This window comes from Heterocephalus glaber, unplaced genomic scaffold (assembly GCF_053883595.1).
Source record: "Heterocephalus glaber isolate CG9 unplaced genomic scaffold, H.glaber_assembly_v1.0 deba00001606, whole genome shotgun sequence".
Taxonomy (NCBI): domain Eukaryota; kingdom Metazoa; phylum Chordata; class Mammalia; order Rodentia; family Bathyergidae; genus Heterocephalus; species Heterocephalus glaber.
In genome coordinates, this window is record NW_028258377.1 from 39,075,021 (window position 1) to 39,098,953 (window position 23,933).

At 45.3% G+C, this 23,933-nt stretch overlaps 1 protein-coding gene across 3 annotated transcripts in view; it reads right to left on the reverse strand.

The window, feature by feature from the left end:
* The window catches only part of LOC101721755 (solute carrier family 22 member 4), a 58,241-nt gene extending 40,507 nt beyond the window's left edge, over positions 1–17,734 (reverse strand). Inside the window, exon 1 of one of the 3 annotated variants that reach the window (XM_013079055.3) lies at positions 17,144–17,734. In XM_013079055.3, the coding sequence (XP_012934509.3) occupies positions 17,144–17,728 (585 nt within the window). In that variant the 5' untranslated portion in view covers positions 17,729–17,734. Of the gene's footprint in view, positions 1–12,482; positions 13,478–17,143 lie in introns of those variants that run through there. The other 2 variants (XM_013079058.3, XM_087194556.1) reach the window with 2 other exon arrangements.
* Positions 17,735–23,933: the final 6,199 nt, after the last annotated feature.

Consider the following 23,933-nt stretch of genomic DNA (forward strand, 5'->3'; position numbering starts at 1 on the left):
AAAAAAATCAACCAAAGATATGTCTCAAACTTTATGGATGTCCTTTTCTCACTAACAATTTTCTCTTTGATAGAGAAATAGATGCCTTAATAAAAGATTCACCTCAGTGGCTAAATTCCAACAGACCCTTTAACAACTAATAAAAACTCAGCCTAAAAAAAGAAGAAATCCCATTTCTCACCCTGGAGATCTGGTGTTGGTAAACTCATCATCTCTTTCCCTTGGAACAAATCGGGAAGGATCACACACCATGATCCTGTCAACCCCTTGGGCTGTCAAGGTAGCAGGCCACGACTCCTGAATACACAGGACTCAACTCAAGTCCTCGGAGCCAGAGACCATTCCTGAGGGTCAACGGCCATTTAGATACACCCGTAAACCCACAGAAGATTTAAAGTTCTTGTTAAAACAAAAAAAGCAACATCTTCAGGTAAGTGGTCTAAGATGTTATCCTTAGCCCTTTTACTAATTGCTTTCATACTACTTGGGGGAGGAGAGTGCAATTTCTTTCTAGTGTGGGCATAGGAATATGCAGAGTCGGTGCAACAAACATCTTGCTACATCTGTGACTCGCTCCCTTTGTCAAGTACTTCAAGACTCTCTTGGTATCCTCATCTCAAGGAGATGGTTAAAAAGCTATCACACTACACAGATGAAACAAAAAGGCTCAGTAGTTCATAGTTTAATCCACTGTTGAAGGTAACTGAGTGGCCTATAAACGCCACCCTTCATGACCTCTGATAAAATCAAATTTTTTTCTCAAATTCCACTAAAGCCTCTCTATTGGCTCCAATAAAACCCCTAGTAACTAAGAATACTGGACCTATCATGAGAGCCAACAATCACAGATATCAAGAGGGCCACCTTCAGACATGAGATGAATATATGTGGCCTTAGAAAAAAAGTCCTCTTATGTTGGGAACAAAAAAATCACTTCTACTCTCATTGATCTAACTACTAAATACTTGGGGTGGACACTCCCCAGTCAATGTATACATATTCTAACTGTACAGGTCGAGAACTGGTTTGCAACAGACTGATTTAATCATCCTGGGATTAACTGAAAAGCCCCCCCATGGCACTTATAAGTCCTGCAAAATCAATTTGTGGACCTGGCTACTCCCTGGGTAAATAAATGCATGCTGGGATTTGCGTGGCTACAAGGCAGGAGTGTCAAAAATACTGATCAACTCACAAACTTACCCCATCTACAACATCGATGGTCTAGGAGTGTGTTTCACTGATGTGATCATTTGGCTGCTATCTTTGTGCCTTCCCTAGTTTTAAGAGATGTCTTGCACCACATTAAGGCCTTACTGACATCTTTTTTTTTGGGTTTTCTTTTTGGTACCGGGGATCGAACTCAGGTTTTTGTGCTTGCAAGGCGGGCAGCGGAACCACTGGGCTAAATCCCCGGCTCTCTTAATGACATCTTAAGTGAGATTTCTCTTTTAAATAAAAAGTCAGATTAATGAGGCAAGATGTTCTCCCAAACTGGATGGCTTTAAAAATCTTAATAGCAGCACAAAGGGGGAACTGGTGACATTATAAAAGCTAAATGTTGTGCATACATTCCTGATCCTTCTGCTGACATCTTGATGGCCATTCAAGATATAAGATGACAGGTTAATGCCATGTCAGATCCCAAAGCTCCTGGACCTTCTCCTTACCCTGTTTGTGGGAGGAAAACACTGGCTTTTCCTGGTAGAATAATTTGTTGACCATATTGATAACAGTCTTGTTCATCTTATTATTTGGACCATACTGTTTCTTTGGCTTTGTCTCCTCCAGACTTAAAGCTATCCAGATGAGAACGCCTGATGTTTATTGAGGGCCTCAAGATGGACCCTCTGAGGAATACCTCTAACTGCCTACCATGACTATGACCCCTTCAAGTCAAAAGCGGCCAGAGAAGTTGCCAATGGCAACTAATGGCAGTTAGGGATACCTCTTCAGAGGGAAAGGGATACTACAGACAGCTAGGTTAGGTAGAAATTAATATTCAGTCAGAGAGAGATCCAGCCCTTGAAGAAATCAGTGCAGATGATACACATCAAGACTGTGGCTGGAGGCAAATTTGAAGAGAGCCAGGCTTCAAGATGGAGACACGATGGCCAGGCCTGCAAGCCTCCCTAGAGATAAACAGGAGGCTGAGGTTATACTGTGATCAGCACCATCTGGTCCAGTGAGCCCAGATAGGCATCAGACACATAGCTGGGTGACCAGAACATCAGAGCCCACATTCCTCCACTTTTCCAGGAAGACCTTTGTTCTATGCTAAAAGTTATGGATAAGCTAAAGTCAGGAATGCTTGCCACATACTCTTGCTGTGCATCTCGTTTCCCTATTGGATCGATATTAGCTATAATCCTACAGGTTGATCGTAGTTTCACCCATAGCTACCCACATTGTACCCACATTGTGATCTTGCCATATAAAACATCCTTGGACAAAGAGCCCCAGCTCCAACTTACTTTCAGAACCCTCTTGTCTCTCAGGAGCTTTCTCTCAATAAATCTTTTCTACTCTTAACCTCTTTTGTCCTCAAAATCCATTCTTTGATATGGAAAAATACAAACTCAGCACATCTGACAGCTAACAGGTGGGGACTTATTTTCCCCACCACTCAGGGAAGGACAAGGTGAGAGCCAGCTCCTAGTCACTCTCTTTCTGGAAGCTGTGCAGCTATGGCTCTAGGCCTGAATTCTCTCCTTAGAGAGAGGTCCAAGAAGCCCTAGCAGCATCCTGTACCATAGGAGGTTCATAGGCCTGCAGTGGCCATCAGTTTCAGTCCCACATGCGGTGTCATCTTACTTTGGGGACCCTGAGAAAGGTAGCTAGACCTCATGGCTTGCCCACACTACTGTGCCCAAGATATCTTTTTGGAAAGCTGTGAGGAGCCTGGTAATGGGACACAGGACTGGCAGGCAAAATTCAGCTATGACGCTGAGTAAATCAGCTGCCAGCCCCAAAAGAAGGCCTTTCCTCAAAGGGCTGGTCTGGGGAGCCAGGAAAAGGTCTTCCCCAGACCCTTGGGATTGGAGGGGTGTGTCTTGAAGGTCCCATTAGCCAGGACACTGAGAATTTGCTGTGGCTAACAATGACACGGTAGAGCCAGTAGGAGAACATGTTTTTCTTGATGGGGTAGAGCTATCCCTGTGGGTTCCACACATGAGCACAAACACACATGTGCCAGGGGCTCAGAGGCTCGTGGTGGGTGTCCTGGTGAGAAGCTGGCTAGGATTACTTCAGGCTGTTCTTGTAAGCTAATATTTGTGCTACGTAACCTGTCCTCCACCTCTGCGGAAGAGCGGAGTGTGGCAACCAGCTATTCCAGGCTATGCAGGGGAGGCACTGGATGTGCACTCCCAGGTGCTACATCCAGATAATCCTCAGGGCCTCAGGCCAAGGTTCTCACAAAAGAGCAGGGTGAGCTGGGCCACAGTCCTTCAGTTCTATTTTAAGAGACAAAAATCCAGGCCACAAAGTCATAGGGATGGAATTGTATTCCACTTCTCATGCTTCCCAACAGTAACAGTAAGAGGAATGACAACTATGGTGCATTGAGCACTTACTGAGTGTTTTGTATTTATGGGGGATGGATACTCTTTTCACCCTCATTTTACAAATGTGTAAATGAGAGCACAGAGCAATGAAGTAAGCAGTCCAAGTTCTCTTAGAGGTCTGGTCAAAGGAATAGCTTAATCATTTGTTCAGATGACACTGAGTACCTGCTCCAGGCCAGACACCGTAGCCACTGTCTTCATAGGTCAAGCATGTTTTATGGGAGAGATCAGGTGCATGCGCGCACGCACGCACACACACACACACGAGTTCAGCAATCCTATATGTGGGCTTTGCTCTGGATCACTTTGTGCTTGCTCTCTGGCTAAAGAGGAAAAAAGGCATCCCTTCCTCATCATCCTGTATCTGGAGGGACAGAGTTCTAAAATCAGAATCATATTTTAAATGACACATTACACAGGGCTAGGCACACAATGGATGCTGAACAAGTTGTTAATGAATGAATGGTGAATGGTTAGGAGTGACAGAAAATGAGTTTGGAAAATATGTGGCTCCGTGGCTGGGAAGTTCCATGGACTGTACTTTGAAACTCATGATCAACCTTGAACTCTCAAAGTAGCCAGAGTGTGGCAGCTTTAGCCATTCCCAGAGCCATAAAGGAGCATAAAGATAGGCGTGTCCATTCAGTTCTAACCAGAACTCTGGGAGGCAGCTGTTCCCTGGATTCCGCCCTTCTGGCTGTGTGCCTTTGGGTATTGATTCATCTCTATCAGCCTGAGTCTTCATCTTTAAAGAAATAACAACAATACTTCTGGGTTTTCCGTTGGCATTGGACAGGAAATGTAACTGGAGCATCTGACACATTGTAGGCCTCCTTACATGGTAGCTCCCCTTCTACTCATGCCTTTGTACTAAGCAAAACCGTGACTTAAAAGACATGGATGAATAAGCAAATTTTACACTTACACCTGACTATGTCAAAGAGAGTCTTAGAAATCATTCTTCCATTCAGTTACTAAAAGCTGGAAAAGCTCTTACCACAAGGTATAAAATCCTTTTATAAATAGACTTCAATCCCAGAGATGCTTGTGAGTGAGAAATCAGCAATGGTTCACTTAAGAATGAAAAATGGATTTCTATAGCATTCACTTATAGTTACCCTTCATTCAGGGGAAAGCAAAAAGTAATAGTTCATAATACAATATACATTCCCTCAGTTCCTTTTGTTTGTTTTTTTTTTTTGGTACCGGGGATTGAACTGGGGACCTTACACTTCCAAGGCAGGTGGCAGCACCACTGAGCTAAATCCCTGGCCTCCTTCTTTATAACTTGGTTGTGACTTAAGGCTGGAAATCTCTTGACCATCTGCAAAATAAAATAAACACAAACCCAAAAAACCCTGAGTATTTAATGCCTTTTACAACAACTTTATTTAAATATAATTTATATGTTATAAAGTTTTAAAGTGCATAGTTTAGTATATTCAGTTGTATGATTATTAGCACTACTGTACCTAATTTTAGAATATTTATCCCATTCCTAAAAGGATTAACAGGCACACCTCATTCTCTTCTCCCAGCCCTTGGCAACTGTTAAGCTACTTTGTGACTATATGGATTTGCTTATGGATTCCATTCATATAAATGGAATCGTATAATATGTTATCATTTGTTATTTTTGCTTTTTTCATTTAGCATAATGTTTTCAAGCTTCCTCCATATGGTTATAAGATGTATTAATAATACTTCATTCCTGTTATAGTTGAGTAATATTCCCTATACTTCATATATACCACATTTACTTATCTAAATTGATAGATTCTTGGGTTGTTTCCATTCTTTGGGTAGCACGGATAATGTTTTTATGAACATTCATGTATAAGATTTTGCATGGACATATATTTTCATTTCTCTTGAGTATATACTTAGTAGTGGAATTGTTTGGCTGTATGGTAAATCTATGTTTTACCTTTCAATGAACTTCCAAATCTGCTTTCCAAAGTACCTACACCATTTTACAATCCCAAAAATAATGAAGAGGGTTTCAATTTTTCCACATCTCTACATATTTTACTTATAGTAATGTTTATCGTAAACATTACTTTACCAGTACTTACAGTAGTAACAATCTTAGCTGTTGTGTGTCTTTTTAATATTGGTCATTCCACTGGGTATAAATAGGTATCTCATTGTGGTTTTGATTTGTATTTCCTAATGACTAATGTTGTACATCATTTTCACTGAATCTGTATCAATTTGGAGAGTATTTTAACAATACTCCATTTTAACAATAATAAGTTTTCTGCTCCCCGAATAGAACATGATAATATCTTTCCATTTTTTTAGGTATTTAATTCTTTCAATGATATTCTATAGATTACTGAACACAAAATTTTGAAATTTTTTGATTAAATTTTATCCTGTAAAGCAGCACTGCTAGAAACAAATTCTTTGTTTTTGTGTATTTTGCATGTCTTAAATCATAAAAGATAGTTTTTCTGGATATATGATGCTTAGTTGACATTTTTTTCTTTCAGCAATTAGAATACGTTATCCCCACTGCTTTCTGTCCATCATAATTTATGAAAAGTCAAAAGCTAATCTTATTTGTGTTCCTTTGTGAGAAGTCATATTTTTTGCTTCTTTCAAAATTTTCTCTTTCTCTTTGTCTTTCAGTAGTTTTAGCATGATGTATCAGATTATGGATTTCTTCACAGTTATTGTACTTGAAGTTTATTCATCTTCTGCAATGTGTAGGTTAGTATTTTTCATCAAATTTGGAATGTTTTCAACCATTCTTTCTTTGAGTATTTTTTCTGGTCCTTTCTCTCCTCTCCTTCAAGTATCCTCATTACGCATATATTGGTATGCTTAATATTTCACACTTCTCTGAGACACTGCTCATTTTTTTATTAGTACATGTTTGCAGTAAGAATGTTTATATTCATCTGTTCTTTGGATCATATGATTTCCAATCCTCTACCTGCAAGTTTGCTGGTTCTTTATTCTGTCTGTTCAAATCTTCTGCTAAGATCTTCTGGCGAATTTTAAATTTCAGTTATTACACATTTTTAGTCTACAATTTCTATTTTCTTCTTATTGGTATTCTGTATTTATGAGATATTATCTTCAAACTTTCTTTTACCTTTAAAAGCATGATTTTCTTTAGTTCTTTAAGCATATGCATAACGGTTGTTTTAAGTCTTTGTTAAGTCTCACATGTGGCCTTTTCCAATGGTTTCTGTTGCCTGCTTTTTTTCTCCCATGAGTGGGTCATACTTTCCTGTTTCTTTGCACGTCTTATAATTTTTTTGGTAAAAAAACTGGCTACTTTAGATAAAATATTGTAGAGACTCTGGATACTAATAACAACCCCCTGCCCCCCATTTCCCCAAGCTTTCTATGAAGCTGACTGCTTCTGTAAGTATCACTTGGCTGTTGGGCTCCATTAATTGCCGAGTGATTGCTTTATTGTTTTGACAGTAACCCAGGGCATAAATTGTTCCACAATAGTCCAATCCAATTGAAGTCAAGCCTCTTTGTAGAAGTAGGGCCTTTCTTTTAACTTTGTTAAAAACCTATATATCTTTATTTTGCTATTTTAAGTAGCAACATATGTGATGGATATGGTTCTATTCCATTTAAAATGAAATCTTTAAAAAACAAAATAGTATGAAAGCTGTACATTTTATCTAAATCTATTAATGGTATACAGATCCTGAACTGTAGCAAATACTCAAATTTTAAGTCAATGATATGAATATCCAATTAAGACTTGTAATAAGGACATGTGGCCTAAATGCATCTTTCAGGGGTATCAGGTGTTTAAACATAGACAAAAATTCAGATATAGTGCAAAATAATATTTAAAATATAAATATAATATGAAATAGGCAAACTTTTTGGAATCTATAGTTCAACACCTTCATCTAAGTTGAAGAGACACAAGTCCAGGTAATTTCTCTCATTCATTTTTACAAACTTGCATAGTTTGCTAATGGAATAAAGTTCAGCTTTGCTGATGTTTGCTACTATACTAGGCTACCTTTAATTAGGACAGTGGGTACAGTAGTTTTCTAGGGAAATTTCTGAGGTTCATTCTGAGTTCAAAAGGGTTGCCCTTACTTATCTCTTCTGCTGATTCTTTCTGGTAAACTAGACGCCTCGTGGCCTATCTTGTTGCTTTAATGACGCTACCAGTCTCCTCTTAGTTGTTGTCATCTGCAAAAGCTCCATTACTTTCCAAAACAATCTTAGGCCTGACTTTTTATACCCTCTGTTTCAAATAAAGTGAGTTCCTGTAGGGCCAGCTTCAGAGCTCTCTGTTCTTTTGGACTATTTTCCCCACTAGGCAAAATCTCACCCCTGCTTCAGAGCAGTGGACAGCAAAAGCAGCCCATCTCTCTTTAGAGTAACGCTTCTCCTTCACGAGTAGGACACTGGGTATAGGCGGCAGTCTCTGGTCTTTTGGGCTTGCCTCTCCCCATGTAGGCTTCAGAAAGCCCTGGAAAGTGCTAGTGTGAGCTTCCCCTCCAGTCTTCCAAATGCTGAGCAGGAGCTACTAGCTTTGGGCTATATTTGGCTTCTTGCTAGAACAGGGTGGGGGTTAGACCTGGGGGTGGAGGGAGTTGGGGTAGAGGAGTCTGGGGGGTGGTGTGTGAATCCAGCCTTTCCCCAGAACTTCTATTCCCTCCACACCATCTCTGTTCCTAATGGGGATCCCTATCTTTCTTTTGAGCACCAGAGTCACGCTTAAACGGCACCAAGGCTTCAGATAACATGGCAGACATAAATTAGCCTTAAGCACAAACTGATGGTAGTTTGACACGGGGGGTCACAGTCCTTCCGGAGGCTCCTCCTGACAAGCCCTGACAAAGCCTTTTTGTCACCTTGCCACCGTGCACTGCGTCTGAGGTCTGATTATCCGGAGGCCAGGTAGGAGGTGCAGGTGAAGAAACCCGGGAATGGATGTACCCTCTGAGATCCTGGCAGCTGTGTCAGAGGAACATATCTGAGAGGCAACAGGCAAACCACTTGAGGCGAGGCAGCTGGTACACAACCAGAAAAGCATTTTCAGGCCAGAGCCAGGGGAGGCTTCGAGTCTCCTATCTGATCCCTGGCAAGATCCGCTTTCTGAAACACTGCCTGGAAATGAAAGTCTGTTTGGTGCTGGCTGGAGATGAGGCTCTGCCTCCTTATCTTCTTTGGAGTCTGCCAGCGGCCAAGTCTGAGGGTGGATTTGCCTGGGCACTTGGTTAATATTCACTTCGGCTATCTTGACAGTGACATCGCCAGAATCCACCTCGGCCAGTGGTGATCCAAGGCAGCCTGCAGGCCTGACAGAAATCATGGCAACTTTCTTTTCACTTGAGGCCTTCCCTTTGCCCTGCCCACCCGGATGCCAGAGGAGGTACATTCTTACAAGTTGATGTATGGAGTCTCACAGAGCCGGCCACATGCCTGGCTTAGGCAGACTCATCACTCCCTTGCTGGCTTCTCCCAATGCCCTGCCCACTCATGGGTGGTGGGTGGAATAAATACGTCCCGATGCCAGGCTCAGAAAAGGTGGCACAGTGCTAGTGCCACCAGAGGTACAGGCTCTTTGCTGAGGGTTTTATTGTGTAAGGGCATGGACAGCTGAGGGGCGGCTGCCTCAACTTTCCCAGCCCATGGACTGGGAGACGGCGATCAAAGCTATGGGATGATGTTCCATAGGGAAAGAGGCCATGCTTGAATCAAGATCAGCCCAGGCTTGGACCCTGGTCAGCAGCCAGGCTCACCTTTTCTGCTTACCCTGAGGTCCTGCTGGTAAACCAAGTCCCTCTCGAAGAACTGCACTGGTTTACCCTCCCTGCTCCTTCAGCCTTGGGCAGGAAGCCTCTGAGCTTGCTCACACACAAGGTCTCTGCTTTCTGGAGTCTGTGGAATTGAAGACTATGTGGAGGGCCAAGGCCTCAGGGATCAAGGTCTGAACAGTCCAGCAGATCTCAGGGATAAAGATGGTTCCACTGGACAGACTGGGATGCCCAGAGTCCCTCTCTTCCCCCACAGAACCTTCAGGCCCATCCCAGGTCCCACCTGTGCTGCAGTTCCTGCTCAGCTGCCACTCTGTAGATAACTTAGTCACCAGACGTAACTGGCACTCTGTCCCCTCCACCCCTGATTCCAGAGACAGATGAAGGACTTTACCCTGCATTTTTACATTCTTTACCCTTAAAGTGAAAATAATTTAGTTCAAGCTGGGACAGCTGGAGCAACAAAATAATTAAAGTATTAGATTATAACTGATGGAATAAAAGAAATATGCAAGTATTGTAGTTAGGTAAGTTAATTAGATACCTTGTGGAGGACAATAAGAACACATTCACTGAAAGCCAGCATTGTAAAAGAAGAGGAGCTTCCACGCCTGCCTGCTATCCCCAAGGATGAATAGCAGTGATTGATATTCTAACAGATATCAATCACTTGGGTGGGGGACCAAGCTCTTACCGACCCTTTCCAGGAATGCTCCTGACTGAAAATCCTTGTAGGCTTGCTACGTGATTTGCTTCCCCATTGGATCCCCATTTAATCTATATTACCTAGGTGCCTATACTCGTCGTAATCTTACTTTTTCTTTTTTGTTACCAGGGATCGAATAACTTAATCTTTTTTTTTTGGTACCGGGGGTCGAACTCGGGAGATTGTGCTTTTGAGGCAGGGAGCGGAACCACTGAGCTAAATAAATCCCCAACGTAATCTTACTGTTTGATCATAATTTTACCCACCTTGTGATTTCTCATTGGATCAATATTACCTAAGGGACTGTACTTGCAATCTTACTAGTTGACTATAGTTTTGTCCCACCTTGAACCCACCTCACCCCGTGGCTTTGTCCCATAAAACACCTTTGAGAAGCAGGGTCAGCAGGCAACCCATTTTCTGGTCCCTCTTCTGTCTGTCTTAGACAGAAGCTTTCTCTCAATCAATTTTTCCTACTCTTAACCCCTGTTGTTCCTAGAATTCATTCTTCAGTTTTAGAGAACGTGAACTTGCACTTCGGATATCTAGCGGGTTTGGGAGTTATATCTCTTTCCCTATATCACAAGAGCCTATACTGATATAAATTAATAATATATAAACAATAAATGAGTGTGGAGGGGAAGCTCTTCTTTCCAGAAGAGTTCCAAATCACCACTAGACAAATACCACAGTAATAACAGTCTCCATCAAGGCCTAGTTACGGGTGTTAAAATCAGTGAGTAAAAATTCAAGGAGACACAGGATTTTGTATTATCTCAAGCCATTCCAGAGCCATTCATCCTCAAGCTATTTATCACCTATGAAAGGAAAAACACTGATTTACAGTGGAGAGATCCAGCAGATGTCAATGTAACCGTGTGACGGAGATTAGTAGCACCAGTAATTAAGATACACAGCCATAGGGCCGGGGATTTAGCTCAGTGGTTCCGCTGCCTGCCTTGCCAGCGCACAGATGTGAGTTCAATCCCGGGTACCAAAAAAAAAAAGATACACAGCCATCATGCACTTGCTGGTACAATTGCAAACAGCTAAGTTAGTTAGAAATTATTATAAGGCAGTTAGACAAAGCTGGCCCTCAGCATAAAAAAACAACTGAGGCACACTCATTGGTTAGCATTATGAAAAGGAAAGAGGTACTACCTCGCCTAGAGATGAACAGCAGTGATTGACATTCTAAATGGACATCAATCTCCCTGGCCCATTTCCTTTCGGGAAATTCCTTGTACCTGACTTGTTTTTCCATTTGAATCCCATTTAATCAATATTATCTGGGTAACTATCTTATTGGTTGATCATGGTTTTGTCCTACCTCATGCCCACCTTGTAGTTTTCCACTGGGTCTTATAGTTTTGTCTCACCTTGATCTCGCCTCAGCTCAGGGCTTTGCTCAATAAAACGCCTTTGAAAAGCAAGGTGGGGGTGGGGGAATTAGCTCAGTGGCACCGCACCTGCCTCGCAAGCACAAGGGCCTGAGTTTGATCCCTGGTACCAAAAAAAAGCAAGGTGGGCAGGCAACACTTTCCATTCCCCCTCTTTCTCTCTCAGACAGAAGCTATCTTTTTCTCAATAAATTTCCCCTATTCTTAGCCTCTGTTGTTCCTAGAATTCATTCTTCAATTTTAGAGAACATGAACAGATTAGGAGTTGTAATATTTCCTTTCTTTGGATTAGTTTGGCTTGTTTGGAAATCATTTTTGGATTACTTGGTGCCTTATATCAGTATGATGCCCTGAGAACCTATCACTCCTATGGTATTATTACCAAAAATACAAACTTAATCTAAAAAAAGTCATACAAACCCAAAATAAGAGACATTTATCAACATAGCTCATACAACATGTCAACATCATGAGAGATAAGAAAAGACTGGGGAACTGTCACAGATTGGAGACTAGGACATTACAACTAAGTATAATGTGGGCTTCTGGATTGGATTGAACCCTAAAACAGAGAAAGGACATTAGTGGGAAAATTGGCTTCATGCTGTTGTAACCATTGTTAATTTTCTGGTTTAGTAAATGGGTTAGGGGTAATTTAAATAGCTAACACCAGGGGAAGCTATTGTGCAAGATATATGTGAATTCTCTGTACAATTTTTATCATTTTTTTTCTGAACTCATCATCAAGGCTGGGCATGGTGACACAGGCCTCTAATCCCAGCATTTGGGAGGCTACAGCAGGAGTTCAAGGCCAGCATGGGCTGCACAGTGAGTTCAAAGCCAGGCTGGACTCCATGGTGAGACTGACTTGAAAAACATACACGAAAAAGGTTTTGAAATTTTAAATTGATGCATACTGTCTGCACAGGACGGAATTAGATTTCACAAATAGCCTGTAAGGAAGGAAACCATATAAAATATATGTTCACATGAGTCAACTTAGACGCCAGATTCCTGCCTCCTGGTATATGAAAGGCACCTCTGGGGCAGAACATACCATCTTCCGGTTCTGGCTGACTGTCCTCCTGTGGTAGGGGATGTCAGAAGGCAGGTCCTCCGGCAAGGTTATGCCTATTGGGACATCCTGGCAGAGGGGGTGGTGGAGCAGAGACACAGTCTGAGGACAGCCCTTTACCTATGCCAGCCAGGATGACGAGACCTGTCAGGAACTGTGGGCTTTACCCTGTGGAGGGGGATTAGGATATGTTTTTCTGCTGGCACTGGCCAAGTCAGCATAAGTTTGGACTTATGTCCTGTTCTCTGAGCCTTGGAAATGTTTCTGTGGGGGAAAAGGGCTCCGCCTCCAGCAGGTCCAGTCACATGTTCCAGCAGGTGAACACGGGCCTTAGGAAAGCTCCTGTGATGCCCAGGGCACTGCAGAGGTGCAGGCGCATGGCGATGAGGTCCTGTCCTTACTGTGGTTCAGCACTACCTACGATGCCTGTGTGCTGGTCCCATGAGATCCAGTCTCCACAGGGGCATGATCTCCCTGAGTCCTCCCAATGACACAGGTGAGGTGGGCGCCATTATTGTCCTTATTTTCAAAAACTGTGACAAAACACACATAATATAAACTATGCCATCTTAACCATTTTTAGCGTACAGTCCAAGAGCATTCACATGGTTGTCCAATCAATCTCCAGAACTGTTTTCGTCTTACACTTGGAAACTAGATACTCATTAAAGAACTCCCCATTCCTCCCTTCTTTCAGCCCCTGGTAAGCATTATTACTTGCTGTTTCTATGAGTGACTATTCTTTAAAACTTGTATAAGTGAAATCACACAATATTTGTCCTATTGTGACTGGCTTATTTTACTAAGTACTATGTCCTTGAGGTTTATCCATCTCGAAGCATATGTCAGAGTTTGCTTCCTTTTAAGCCTGAATGAATATATATACATGTTTTTTTCCTGATATATACATAATTTTGGCACCAAAAGAAAAGCTTGTATAAATACTTCAGTACTAAACTTATTCAGACATCATGAGATTAATGCAAGTTACCTTTGGCCTCTACAATTACAAGAGGTGCTCAGAGTGGTGGCTGTTAGCTTTCAGGCATTTATTAGTACAGTGAACTGCTGAAGTGGGTATACATTTTTTTGGCGGAATATATATCACATTTTGTTTATCCACTTATCTGCTGATAGACATTAAGGTGCTTCTGGCTACTGCACATAATGCTGCTGTGTACAAATATTTCTGAGACTCTGCTTTCAGTTTTTTGTTGTGTATGCCTAGAAGTGGAATCCTGGATCATACGATAATTCTATTTTTAATTTAGTTGAGGAACTACCACAGTGCTTTCCACAGCAGCAGTACTGTTTTACACTCTGCTCTACTTTGGTTCTTGAATGTATGTTAAAGGCTCGGTCTCAAGTACAACACTGCTATTGTGAGGTGGTGGAAACTTTAAGCCTGGAGAGGGGTTCAGGTTGCCCTTGAAAGTGGTTGTGAGGGCCCTGTCTCTTCTCTCTTTTGTGTCTCCACCATGAGGTGAGCAGCTTTGCTCCACAACACACTCCCCACCATGAGGTGCTGCCTCACCACAGACCCAAAGGCAGCCAGTCCATTATGGATGAAATCTCTGAAACCATGAGCCAAAATAAACCTCTCTCTCTCTCTCTCTCTCTCTCTCTCTCTCTCTCTCTCTCTCTCTATCTATCTCTCATACCAGGGATCAAACGTTGGACTTTGCACTTGCCAGGCAGGGTGCAGCACCACTGAGCTAAAATCCCCTTCACCTTGTCTCTTTTTAGGTTGATTACCTCAGGATTTGTCACAGTAACAGAAGGCCAACCAGCGCACATTCCCACTAGCCATCCACAAGGGTTCCAATTTCTCCATGTCCTCATCAACACTGGTTAGTTTCTATTTTTATTTTGGTTAGTAGCTACCCAGCATTCCTTGTGCCACCTTCTGGGGAGAGCCACCCCACCTTAACCCAGTGCTTACTCCCCTCCTGGTGGCCATTTGCCTTTTATTTTACTCCTACATAGAACCCAAAAAGCAAGTGAGGAAAGGAAAGACCAGTAAAAAGCAGGCCAGGCTTAGCCATGCACATCTGTCAACCCAGCTACTGGGGAGGCTGAGGCAGGAAGGTCACAAGTTTGAGGCCAGCCTGGGCAACTTCATGAGACCCTGTCTCAAAAGAAAATGAAAAAGGATATGGGTATAGCGCAGTGGTCTAACACATATGGGGCTCCGGGTTCAACCACCAGTACTAATACAGATATAGATAGGGGCTAGGGAGCCACTCCCCTCCATTCACCTGAACCTGGGCAATGCCCCAGAGCCAACCCCCCACCTTTGTCCTAAGGCTTACTAACAGTCAGAGATAAGAAAAAACAAAGACCTCTCTCCCTAATCCTGTCCAGAAAATTCCAAAATTCCAAACCAGAATGCAGGTGCACCAGATCTGCCAGCTCGACCCACAGTAACCCTTTGTCGGCTAGAGCTCACTGAAGGTTCATGCATATGAACTGCATTGCCGACATCCAATGATAACAGAGTGAATTTCAGAACAATAGACACAGCTGATATGACTCAGCATCTTGTCAATCAGGCTCTGAAGAACTCCAAGGGGAGGTGTCGCAGAGCCCGGGCAACACCTTGCCCCTGTGCTGTGCACCCTCTGTGCTCGAGGCATTTTCCTTTCTGCAGCGTGAGCCTGCTCACTCAGAGCATACTACTGCCTTAATAAACTTTGCTGCTGCTTCCTTACCCTCACATGTCACATCCAATTCCTTGTTTCTTGTGCACAAGAGTCTAGGAAACCGGCCTGGACCCCATCACCCACAGTGGCAATACCACACACAAAAGCAGATCCTAGTGCATGCGTGGGAGTGTGGGATGTGCATTCCTAGAGTTGCCCACAGGACCCTGTGAACAGGAACTTGGAGGCCCGTTGTCACCTCTTTTCACATCCTGAGGTGAACAAAGCCAGCGAGGAAGGGAAAAGCAGAGTGGTCAGCCCTGCTGTCTGGGAAGACTGCAGCCTGTGGGTCCAGGTGCTGAGGGCATGTCAGGAATTGAGGTGGAATGAGCCGCCTTCCAGCCTCAGATGTCCCCCAGGGCCAAAGCTGTGGGCAGGGTTAGACTAGCAGTAGGAATACCTGCTAGGGAATCAAAGCCAGAGAACATAGCCACTCTGGGGCCCAAGGAAGACACAGCGCTAATGCTGGGGGCATCCAGAGGTGGCCCACAGCCTACACTGCTTTTCACCAGTCCTGCAGATGCCAGAGCCAGCAGCCCTGCTGACCACTATTCTTTCACACAGGTGGCTTCTACATCTTCCTCACAGGTCTTCTTGCTTTTCATAGCAGTGAGAGAAAGCGCTTTTTAAAACATAAACCTGGAGTTGTTATTTCCTCATTGTCCTCAGAATAAAGTCAGCTCTTCAGTGTGCCTATGAACTGGACCTACAGGGATTCCTAGCGTTCTGTCCTCCTCTGAGCTCCAGCCAGCTATCCTCAGGTGTGGGAATTCCACTGCCAGAATCTTCCATGTTCTTTGCATGAACAGATTCAGCTCAAATTCTACCACTCCTTCTTGGAGTGTTTTTTCATCTTGTTATTCCACAGAAAGGTTTATGTATGTATGCATGTATGTATGTATGTATGTATGTATGTATGTATGTATTTATTTATTTACACAGATCACACAGCAAGCAAGCCATTATTTGAATTTGGGCTCCAGAACTGATTACCACGCAGGGTTAATGTTAATCTTCTCTAACAGCCAGTGTGCCCCATGGGCATCTGACCACGGCCCAGATGTCTACACCCTAGGGCCCAGGACTAGGCCAGATACAAGCTCTGATGAGTGCCACTTTGCTCTGCAGGAGAGAGATAAGCAACTAGCAGAGGCTTGTAACTTTCAGGAAGAATGTAGAGTAGAAGAGGGGTGGAAAGGTGGGAAATCGCACATGCCTGATCAGTAGCAGGAAGGACCAGCAGCTGGTGGGGATGCTTTCTCGGAAGCAGGGTGTGCCTCGTCCTCCAAGCCCCTGCTCCGTATCAGATACACAGCTGAAAACACAGTGGCAGAGCATAGCCCTGACACCGGAAATTGAGGGAACGGGCCACCAAACCTCAGGATGCTGCAGGGCCCCCACCTACCGAGCACCATGCTCAGAGGTCTCTGAGAGCCTATCTCTCCGTGAATGCCCGGGGAGGTTCCACTTCCTCTGGCTCCTGGCACCCAACCGGCATGGGGCAGGGTGGGGTTGGGGGTCTACTCCCTTTTGGAGAAGTTGGGTCTCGGGACAGGAGCCTTTTTCTGTGCCTGCACTCGGACTGAGCAGAGTCCTCCGCATCCCCCTCCTCATCCCTGGCAGGAAGGTGACTTAGGCTGTGTACATCACGGCAGCCTGGGCCGGGACTCTAGGTTCTTAGGAAATCATTTTACGTGTTGTGAAACTCGGAAAGGAAGACAGTTGGTGACAATGTTCCTTTCTCCATTCGCCCCACACTGGACAGGAAAGCTTCGAATGATTGTGCAGGACTGCACACCTGTTGCTAGGTAACCGCAGTTCTGAGGGGAAGGAGGACGCCGACCCAAGCATTGCCAGGGAGTCTCAAGAGGGGCTGACACACAAGGAGGGTGCTCTCTTCCCAGTTCCCAGCCTCGACTCCAGAGCCCGGCTGCCACCCACCTCGGTCACGATGGTGGACTGGAAGACGTCCTGGCTGAACTCCCAGCCATCCAGGCAGCGCTCCTGCTCCAGCTGCCCCAGCTCCACGTCGCGCCCCGGCTCCAGCCCGAGCGCGGAGAAGTTGGCGATGGTGGCGAGCCGGTAGCGGCGGCAGCCGTCGGGCACCTCGCGGCCGTCGCGCAGCAGCAGCGGGATGCTGTGGTTGCGCCACGCGCTGCTCAGGTTCGCGGCGTCCGGAACCCGGCAGCGGTGCTCCGGGGACCCCGCCAGGAACACAACTGACATCCCATTGAAGCCATTGGGGATGATGCTGGCGCTGAGCAGGAAGAAGACGAGGCGCTGGAAGGGCCCCCACTCGCCCAGGAAGGCGGTCACCTCCTCGTAGTCCCGCATGCTTCCCGCCGCTGCTCTGTACCTTGCAGCGAGGGTGGCAGCGCGCTCCCGGTCAGTGCCGCCTTCCCGGGCTGTCCGCGCGCTCCGGGCCCAGCGGGCGGCGGGACACGGGCTGTGGGGGATGGAACGCAAATTGCGCACTCGGACCTCACCCCCGGGCACTGGCGGGGCCCGCGGAGGGCCTAGGGCCATGGGGCGGGGCTCCGCGCAGGCCCCGCCCTCTCTCCCGCCCACACGGCTGCGGACCGTGCAGGGCGGGGCCGGGTGTGGCGCCCGCGTGTGTGTGGAGACGCAGCCCGGAGGCTCGGTGTCTTAGCGACCCCCGAGCTCAGAAGTCCAGAGGGAAGGGCGGAGTGGAGGACCGAAGCTGAGGTTCGCGTTGCTTCGTGCCAGGCCTGGACCCAGGCAGGCGTCCAGCGGGGCGCAGCCTGGGGCTGGTGACCTCGGGGCCCTGAGAACGCGGGGCGGGCGGCTGGGGTCACGGGTGCCTCTCCTGACTCGGGCACCCGCCGGCGGGAGCCCAGTTCTCGCTCGTCTTAGCAGCGCGCGAATCTGTCATCAGCCGGAGGCGTCTTCCGGACTGCCAGCTTCACTTTAAGGCCCGCAGCCTGCGGGGTGAGCAAGGTCACGCTGCTCCAGACACGCGCCCTGGACCGACGTGGGTGGGGGCGAGGGCTGTGGGCTGTCCCAGTGTCGCCACAAGGACTTCTGGGGCCTGGACGAAGCGTAGGCGCATTCTGCCCACCTGGAGCACAGTCACCACGCACGCACGCACGGGGGGTCTGATTGTCATCCCCTCTCCCCACGCCCCCAGCGCCCTCCTGGGGCAGGGTGCCAGGCCCTTCTTGGACCGAAAGGTCCTGTGTTTGTAGAAAGGGCTGCCCTCCCTACCGGCTCTGAGGAGGGAAGGAGGGAGGGAAAGAGGGAGGAAGGAGGAGAAATTTCCATTTGGTGCTCAGATCTGGCGGGGTAACCAAAGCAAGGATCATAGCCTCCTCTTTGTTTTTAAGTTAATTTTTTTTTTTCCTGTTAGTGCCTAGATCTAAGGCTGGCCTGGGCTGGAGCCTGAGTCTTGGGGTTCGTGGGACAAATGAGATTGATAGGCTGAAGGGATCATCTCTGTGGAGGTTCTGGTATGAGTGAGTTTGCTTCTCCAGGCCCCCTTTAAAGAGGCCGAGGGACACTCTTCCCCTTTTTTTATAGCTTCCCACCACGCTGGGAGCTTAGGTTTCCTTACTGTAATTTTAGGCTGTGTCCTCATGTGCTACAACAATTCTGTTGTGTGCCCATTAATCCAGTGAAATCAACAGATTCCCTTTACTTTCAAAAGTATTGTTTGAATGGTGCGTTATTACTCATTGTCTTACTTAGCTTGGGTTTCATGCCTTCATCCCAAATTCAAATAATAAAGCAAAGCCTGAAACAAGAACTTACATGAGGTAGTTTATTTTGAGTAATGGTCCCCAGGAAACAAAAGTAAGGGAGTGAGGAAAATGAACAGGGAAGCAGAGAAAACTAGCCGAAGACTAAAATTGAGCTGGTCATTGGCAGTGACTGGTATCAGTAACAGTCTCTTTTCTTTTTTTTTTTGGGTGCTGGCGATTGAACTCGGGTCCTTGCACTTGCGAGGCAGGTGGAGGAACCACTGAGCTAAATCCCCAGCCCACAGTCTGTTTTCTTGCAGCCTGAGGCAAAGGAAAGACTGGCAATACTGACCCCACCTTTTGATATTGTGTTCGTCATAGATTTTTGCATTCATTTTTGTTTTTTATGATACTGCATTAAAATAGTAGTTGTATTTATTTGTGAGTATCTTGCTTTGTTGCTCAGGATGGTCTCAGAATCCTACCTCAGCCTCGAAAGTAGCTGGAACTACTGTGCCCAGCTCAGATACTTATCTTGATTACTGAATTTCTTGGTGCTTCTTTATGTTTTTCGCATAGAGGCTCCGCTCTTCATTTGCCTCAGCTGAGTCTCTGCCCTCGTCTGTGGGAGTGCCTGGGGTTCAGCCCCACCAGAGCCTTCTGAAGAAGAGGCCTTTGTCCCCTAGTTATGGCTGTTGGTTAGCTCCTCCACACTCCAGTGCCATGTGAGAGCTGCACAGTCACCACTCAGCCAAGCTCTTCGTTGTTGCTTACACATGTAAATCAAACTGTTTTGTTCTCTGCACAAAATGAATGAGCACGTGTACTGCTTACAGCTTAGCCTGTGTTGTAGTCAGGGCTTGCAAGGGAAATAGATTTTATACAGGACACATAATTTATAGGATTATAATAGTCACCCAAAAAGTCGGATGCAGAGGAGTGCAAGAGATCTAGCCATGTACTAGAGGCCCAAAGAATCCAGCCAAGGGCCTGCTTCCCACAGCAGTATCCCACACAAGTCCAGCCGAAGGCCTAAAGTCCAAGGCAATGTACACCACGAGTCTAGCCAGTGGCCTGGAGCCCATGGCAATGTCTCATGCTTGTCTGTATTGAGGATCTGCACCTGGAAAGCCCAAAGTCCTGTGGTGGAAGCCAGAAAACCTGCACTGGTGGGGTGAAGGATTTGTGCCACCTGGCAGAGGGAGCCACGCTAGAGCCAGGAAGTGATGCTCACAGTGAAGATCAGAGCTCCCCTGAGGACACCAGCCATTCCCAGAGACGGTAAAGCCCCGAGCTCCTCCTCCAACAAGAACAGCCATGTTCCCACCAGGAAATCCAGCCTTGGCAAGCTTCTAGAAAATCAGCAGTCCACAATCTTCCCCTCTAGTTCTCTTTTTATGCTGTCAGCAACAATCCTCAGGTGAGTCTTCCATGCTCAACCGTGTTGATTCCACCACAGCCTGTTAGAAGGATTTCCCTTCACCATTTTCGGGACCACCCCCTAAGTGGAGCTGTGTTGCAGTAACAATCTTTTTTTTTTCTTTTTTGTCTAGTACCAGCATGTCAAACTAACCCATTTTTTTCCCCTCTATCAACTGGTTTCAGAAAGTCACCCCACAAGGCTACATGTTTGAGTTGAGGGAGAAGTGTTGGCATTATGTGTGGGTTAGGTATCAGAGAAGTCTGAGCTATCTGTTATTGATTTGCACACTATTGACTTGCTTAGCCCTGATTTTGAATCTACCATTTCTATTGGATGATGGATTGCTGATTGGCCCACTTGATACTATGTCTTGATAGACTCTGACAGTACTCAGCTATACTAGGTATCTCTGGTTGCACAGACCTTTGATGCCCCACTGCCATGCTCTTGGTTTTAATGGAGGCAAATAGCTGCATTTCAGAAGTCAAATAACTGTGTACTGCAAAGGAATGGTCTTGTTGCAGAACACCAGAGGTCTGCACTGAAATTTAAGAGGGCTTATCAGAGACTACCCAGCACCCTTATTCACCAAGAGCACCTCTAGAGCATGTGGACCAAATAGCAGGGATGTTTGTACTGTAGTGGGACACATTGTAGCTCTTTCACTCTGGGCTTCCAACACACCCACCCAATAGATGGGTCAGAGTAGTAATCCATCAGGTGCTGTGTTCAGAGGTTAGGGCAAACAACCTGTCTTTACAGGGGATAACCTGGCATGCTCCAGAGTACTGCAGTCCTAGCTTCACAAATTTGCTTCAAAATAATATGGATGGAAGAAGTGAATGGGGATATAGACGAAATAAGATTGCCAGTGATAGTGGTTCTCGTGTTCATTTTACTCACTTGTCTAGTTTTATATGCATTTAACTTTTCTAGAATAAAAAGAAACATCATCAATGTGGAAGGGCCTTCATACTTTTTTCTCAATCGTCTGGCATACATGTATCTCACTAGGACATGTAGAGTACATGCTTATTCTTGTTCACTAGGACAGATTAGCATTATGTCTTTAGTACAGTGGGCTACCATGATGTCCTGTAGAATATCGAGACAGTCACAGTTGGTAAGTGCTGTGACAGAAAGCAGGCAAGTTAACAGCCACGGGCAAGTCTTAGTCTGTTTCCTGCTGTTACAATGGAGTCCCACGGATTGGAGGAGAAGTCCAGTGTCAAGGGGCTGCTATCTATTAAGTGGTTTCTTTGTGCATCATAACAGAGCAGAGGGCACCACTTGAGGGCATGCGAGTGCCTGTGTGTGCCTGCTTTTATGACCACGCCACTCCTGAAACACCTGACCCACTCCTGCAATAACAGGATTAATGGATTAATGCATTCGTGAAGGTGGAGCCCCCATGACATATCACTTTCTAAAGGTCCCACCTTCCAATACCATCTCAGGGTTTTTTGTTTGTTTGGTACTGGGGCTCGAACTCAGGACCTTGCGCTTCCCAGGCAGCTGCAATGCCACTGAGTTACATGCCCAGCCCTCTCAGGGGTTTTTGAATTTCCACATGGGTTTTAGAAAAGATATTCAAACTATAATCATCCTTACTGAAGGGTACTGAGAAGAGTATCTTTGATGTTGGTACTACTGACCTCCAAAATTCTATCTAGAATGTGACTTAGAAAATGATTTAATACCTTGGCTAGAACGATGACGGTTATTGTCAGGGGCTTCCATTTGGCCTGTTGAGCCAAAACTAGAGTGAAGGATCTCTTGAGAGAAAAGAGTATATTGAGCCATTATATTTTGCTAAGTCCCGGGACAAATTCCCACCACTGCCAGCAGCAATGCCAGATAGCGGTTAGAAATATGTCCACTGGACCTAGAACTAAGTTTAGTTCTACAGACATTTGGGAAGGAAAGCACTATTTGCATTAAAACAACTTGGGTTCTAGATGAGAAGGGTGGGGAGGAAACTTTGGGGTAGGAGGGAGAAGTGGAGTTGACCGCCCAGAAAGTTTGCATAAACGGGACAGTGGCCTGGTAGTTGGCAGTGATGGAATTTAAGTCAAGCTTTCAATATAGTCATTTATTGTTTCACCTGCAGCTGTTCATTGACTAGCTTCTCTTACCCCCCCCCCCATAGTATGGATCTTAAATGTCTTCCAATCAAAGACTTGATTCCCAGGATGACCCGTGATGGTGGTACCATTAGGAGGTGTGGCCAGATGGGAGGTCATTCGATCATTTGGGTATTCCCTAAAATATGATAATGGTAACCCTTGTCCCTTTTTCTCTTTTACCTCCTGACATAAGTGGGTTTGCTTTGGCACCTGCTTTCATCATGAGGGGTTGCCTTGCTATAGGTCCAAAACAATGAGGCTAATTGTCCATGGATTTGAACCTCCAAAATTATAAGTCAAAATAAACCTTTTCTATTTATAAATTAATTCTCAGGTATTTTGTGAAAGTAATAGACAGCTATATAATACACTCCTTCACTTTCCAGCTTTTGTAATTAAATTTAGGACATCTCAGAAATGTTCTTTTTTAGGTACTTTCTACCATAATAGTGCTTACTAGGACAGAGAGTAAATCTTAAGAGTTCTACTGGCTGCTAAGAATAACTATTCCAATTATTCATTTAAGGAACAGGGAAATACTAGTGCGGATATTCAGAGTCATCAGACCTATTTTCTTGAGAACTTAATTTATCATCTGGCTTTCTGAGCTCCTCAGTTTTTTTTGTTGTTGTTGTTACTGGGGAATCGAACTCAGGACCTTACGCTTGCCAGGCAGGTGAAGTGCCACTGAGCTAAATCTCCGGCCCTGAGATCCCCAATTTTATTGGAGGAACATGACAGTGTTTGCCACACCTAGTGTTGTTCTCAGCTCCTACTGTACTCCACCGACCTTGAAAAGTTTGGTCCTTTTCCTTTAGTTTGGCCAGACTTACAGGCAAGAAGTTTCTAGAAAGAAATTGTGGAAATAATTATCGTGTACTTTTGGCAGCGTTGAAGTTTTCTTCTGGAATGAAACTTGGTCTTCCCTTAAATCAGTGGACTCTGAGCCTTAGAACTGACCTGGATCTGGGAACTCTATGAGGAAATACTGTTTTCCACAGTGGCAGCTAGCATCTGCCTTCTACTCAATAGCTTTTGATTTGGAGGGTGCCGTTATACAGTCAGGTATCACATGGCCATCTACCAATTTCTTTAACTCCTGGGAGCACCATGTCTGTTGGCTGTTACTGCACACAGAGTTTATGTATAAAAGCACTCTGGTTGCCACTTTGGTTTTGCAGCCATTCTACCCTGGCTCTGTTAATTAAGTGCCACCATCTAGCTTCTGTCATTCCAGAATCCTGCCCTCCTGATTTGAAAGAGCCCTCACCTTTGTGTTTTGTGTTGCTTCAGTGAAGGGCGTGTCCCCTGGACCTTCCTGAGGAATGTAGTCTGGTGGTAGGCTCTCTAGTTTGGTGTGACAACAACATCTAACGTTCTCATCCCTTGAGCCTTCTGACTCCTTTGGTACTCTACAGAGGTTCTGGCATCTCCGCCTAATTTCTGTAGGCTATGATTACATCCAAATTTCAGAGTCATCTCAG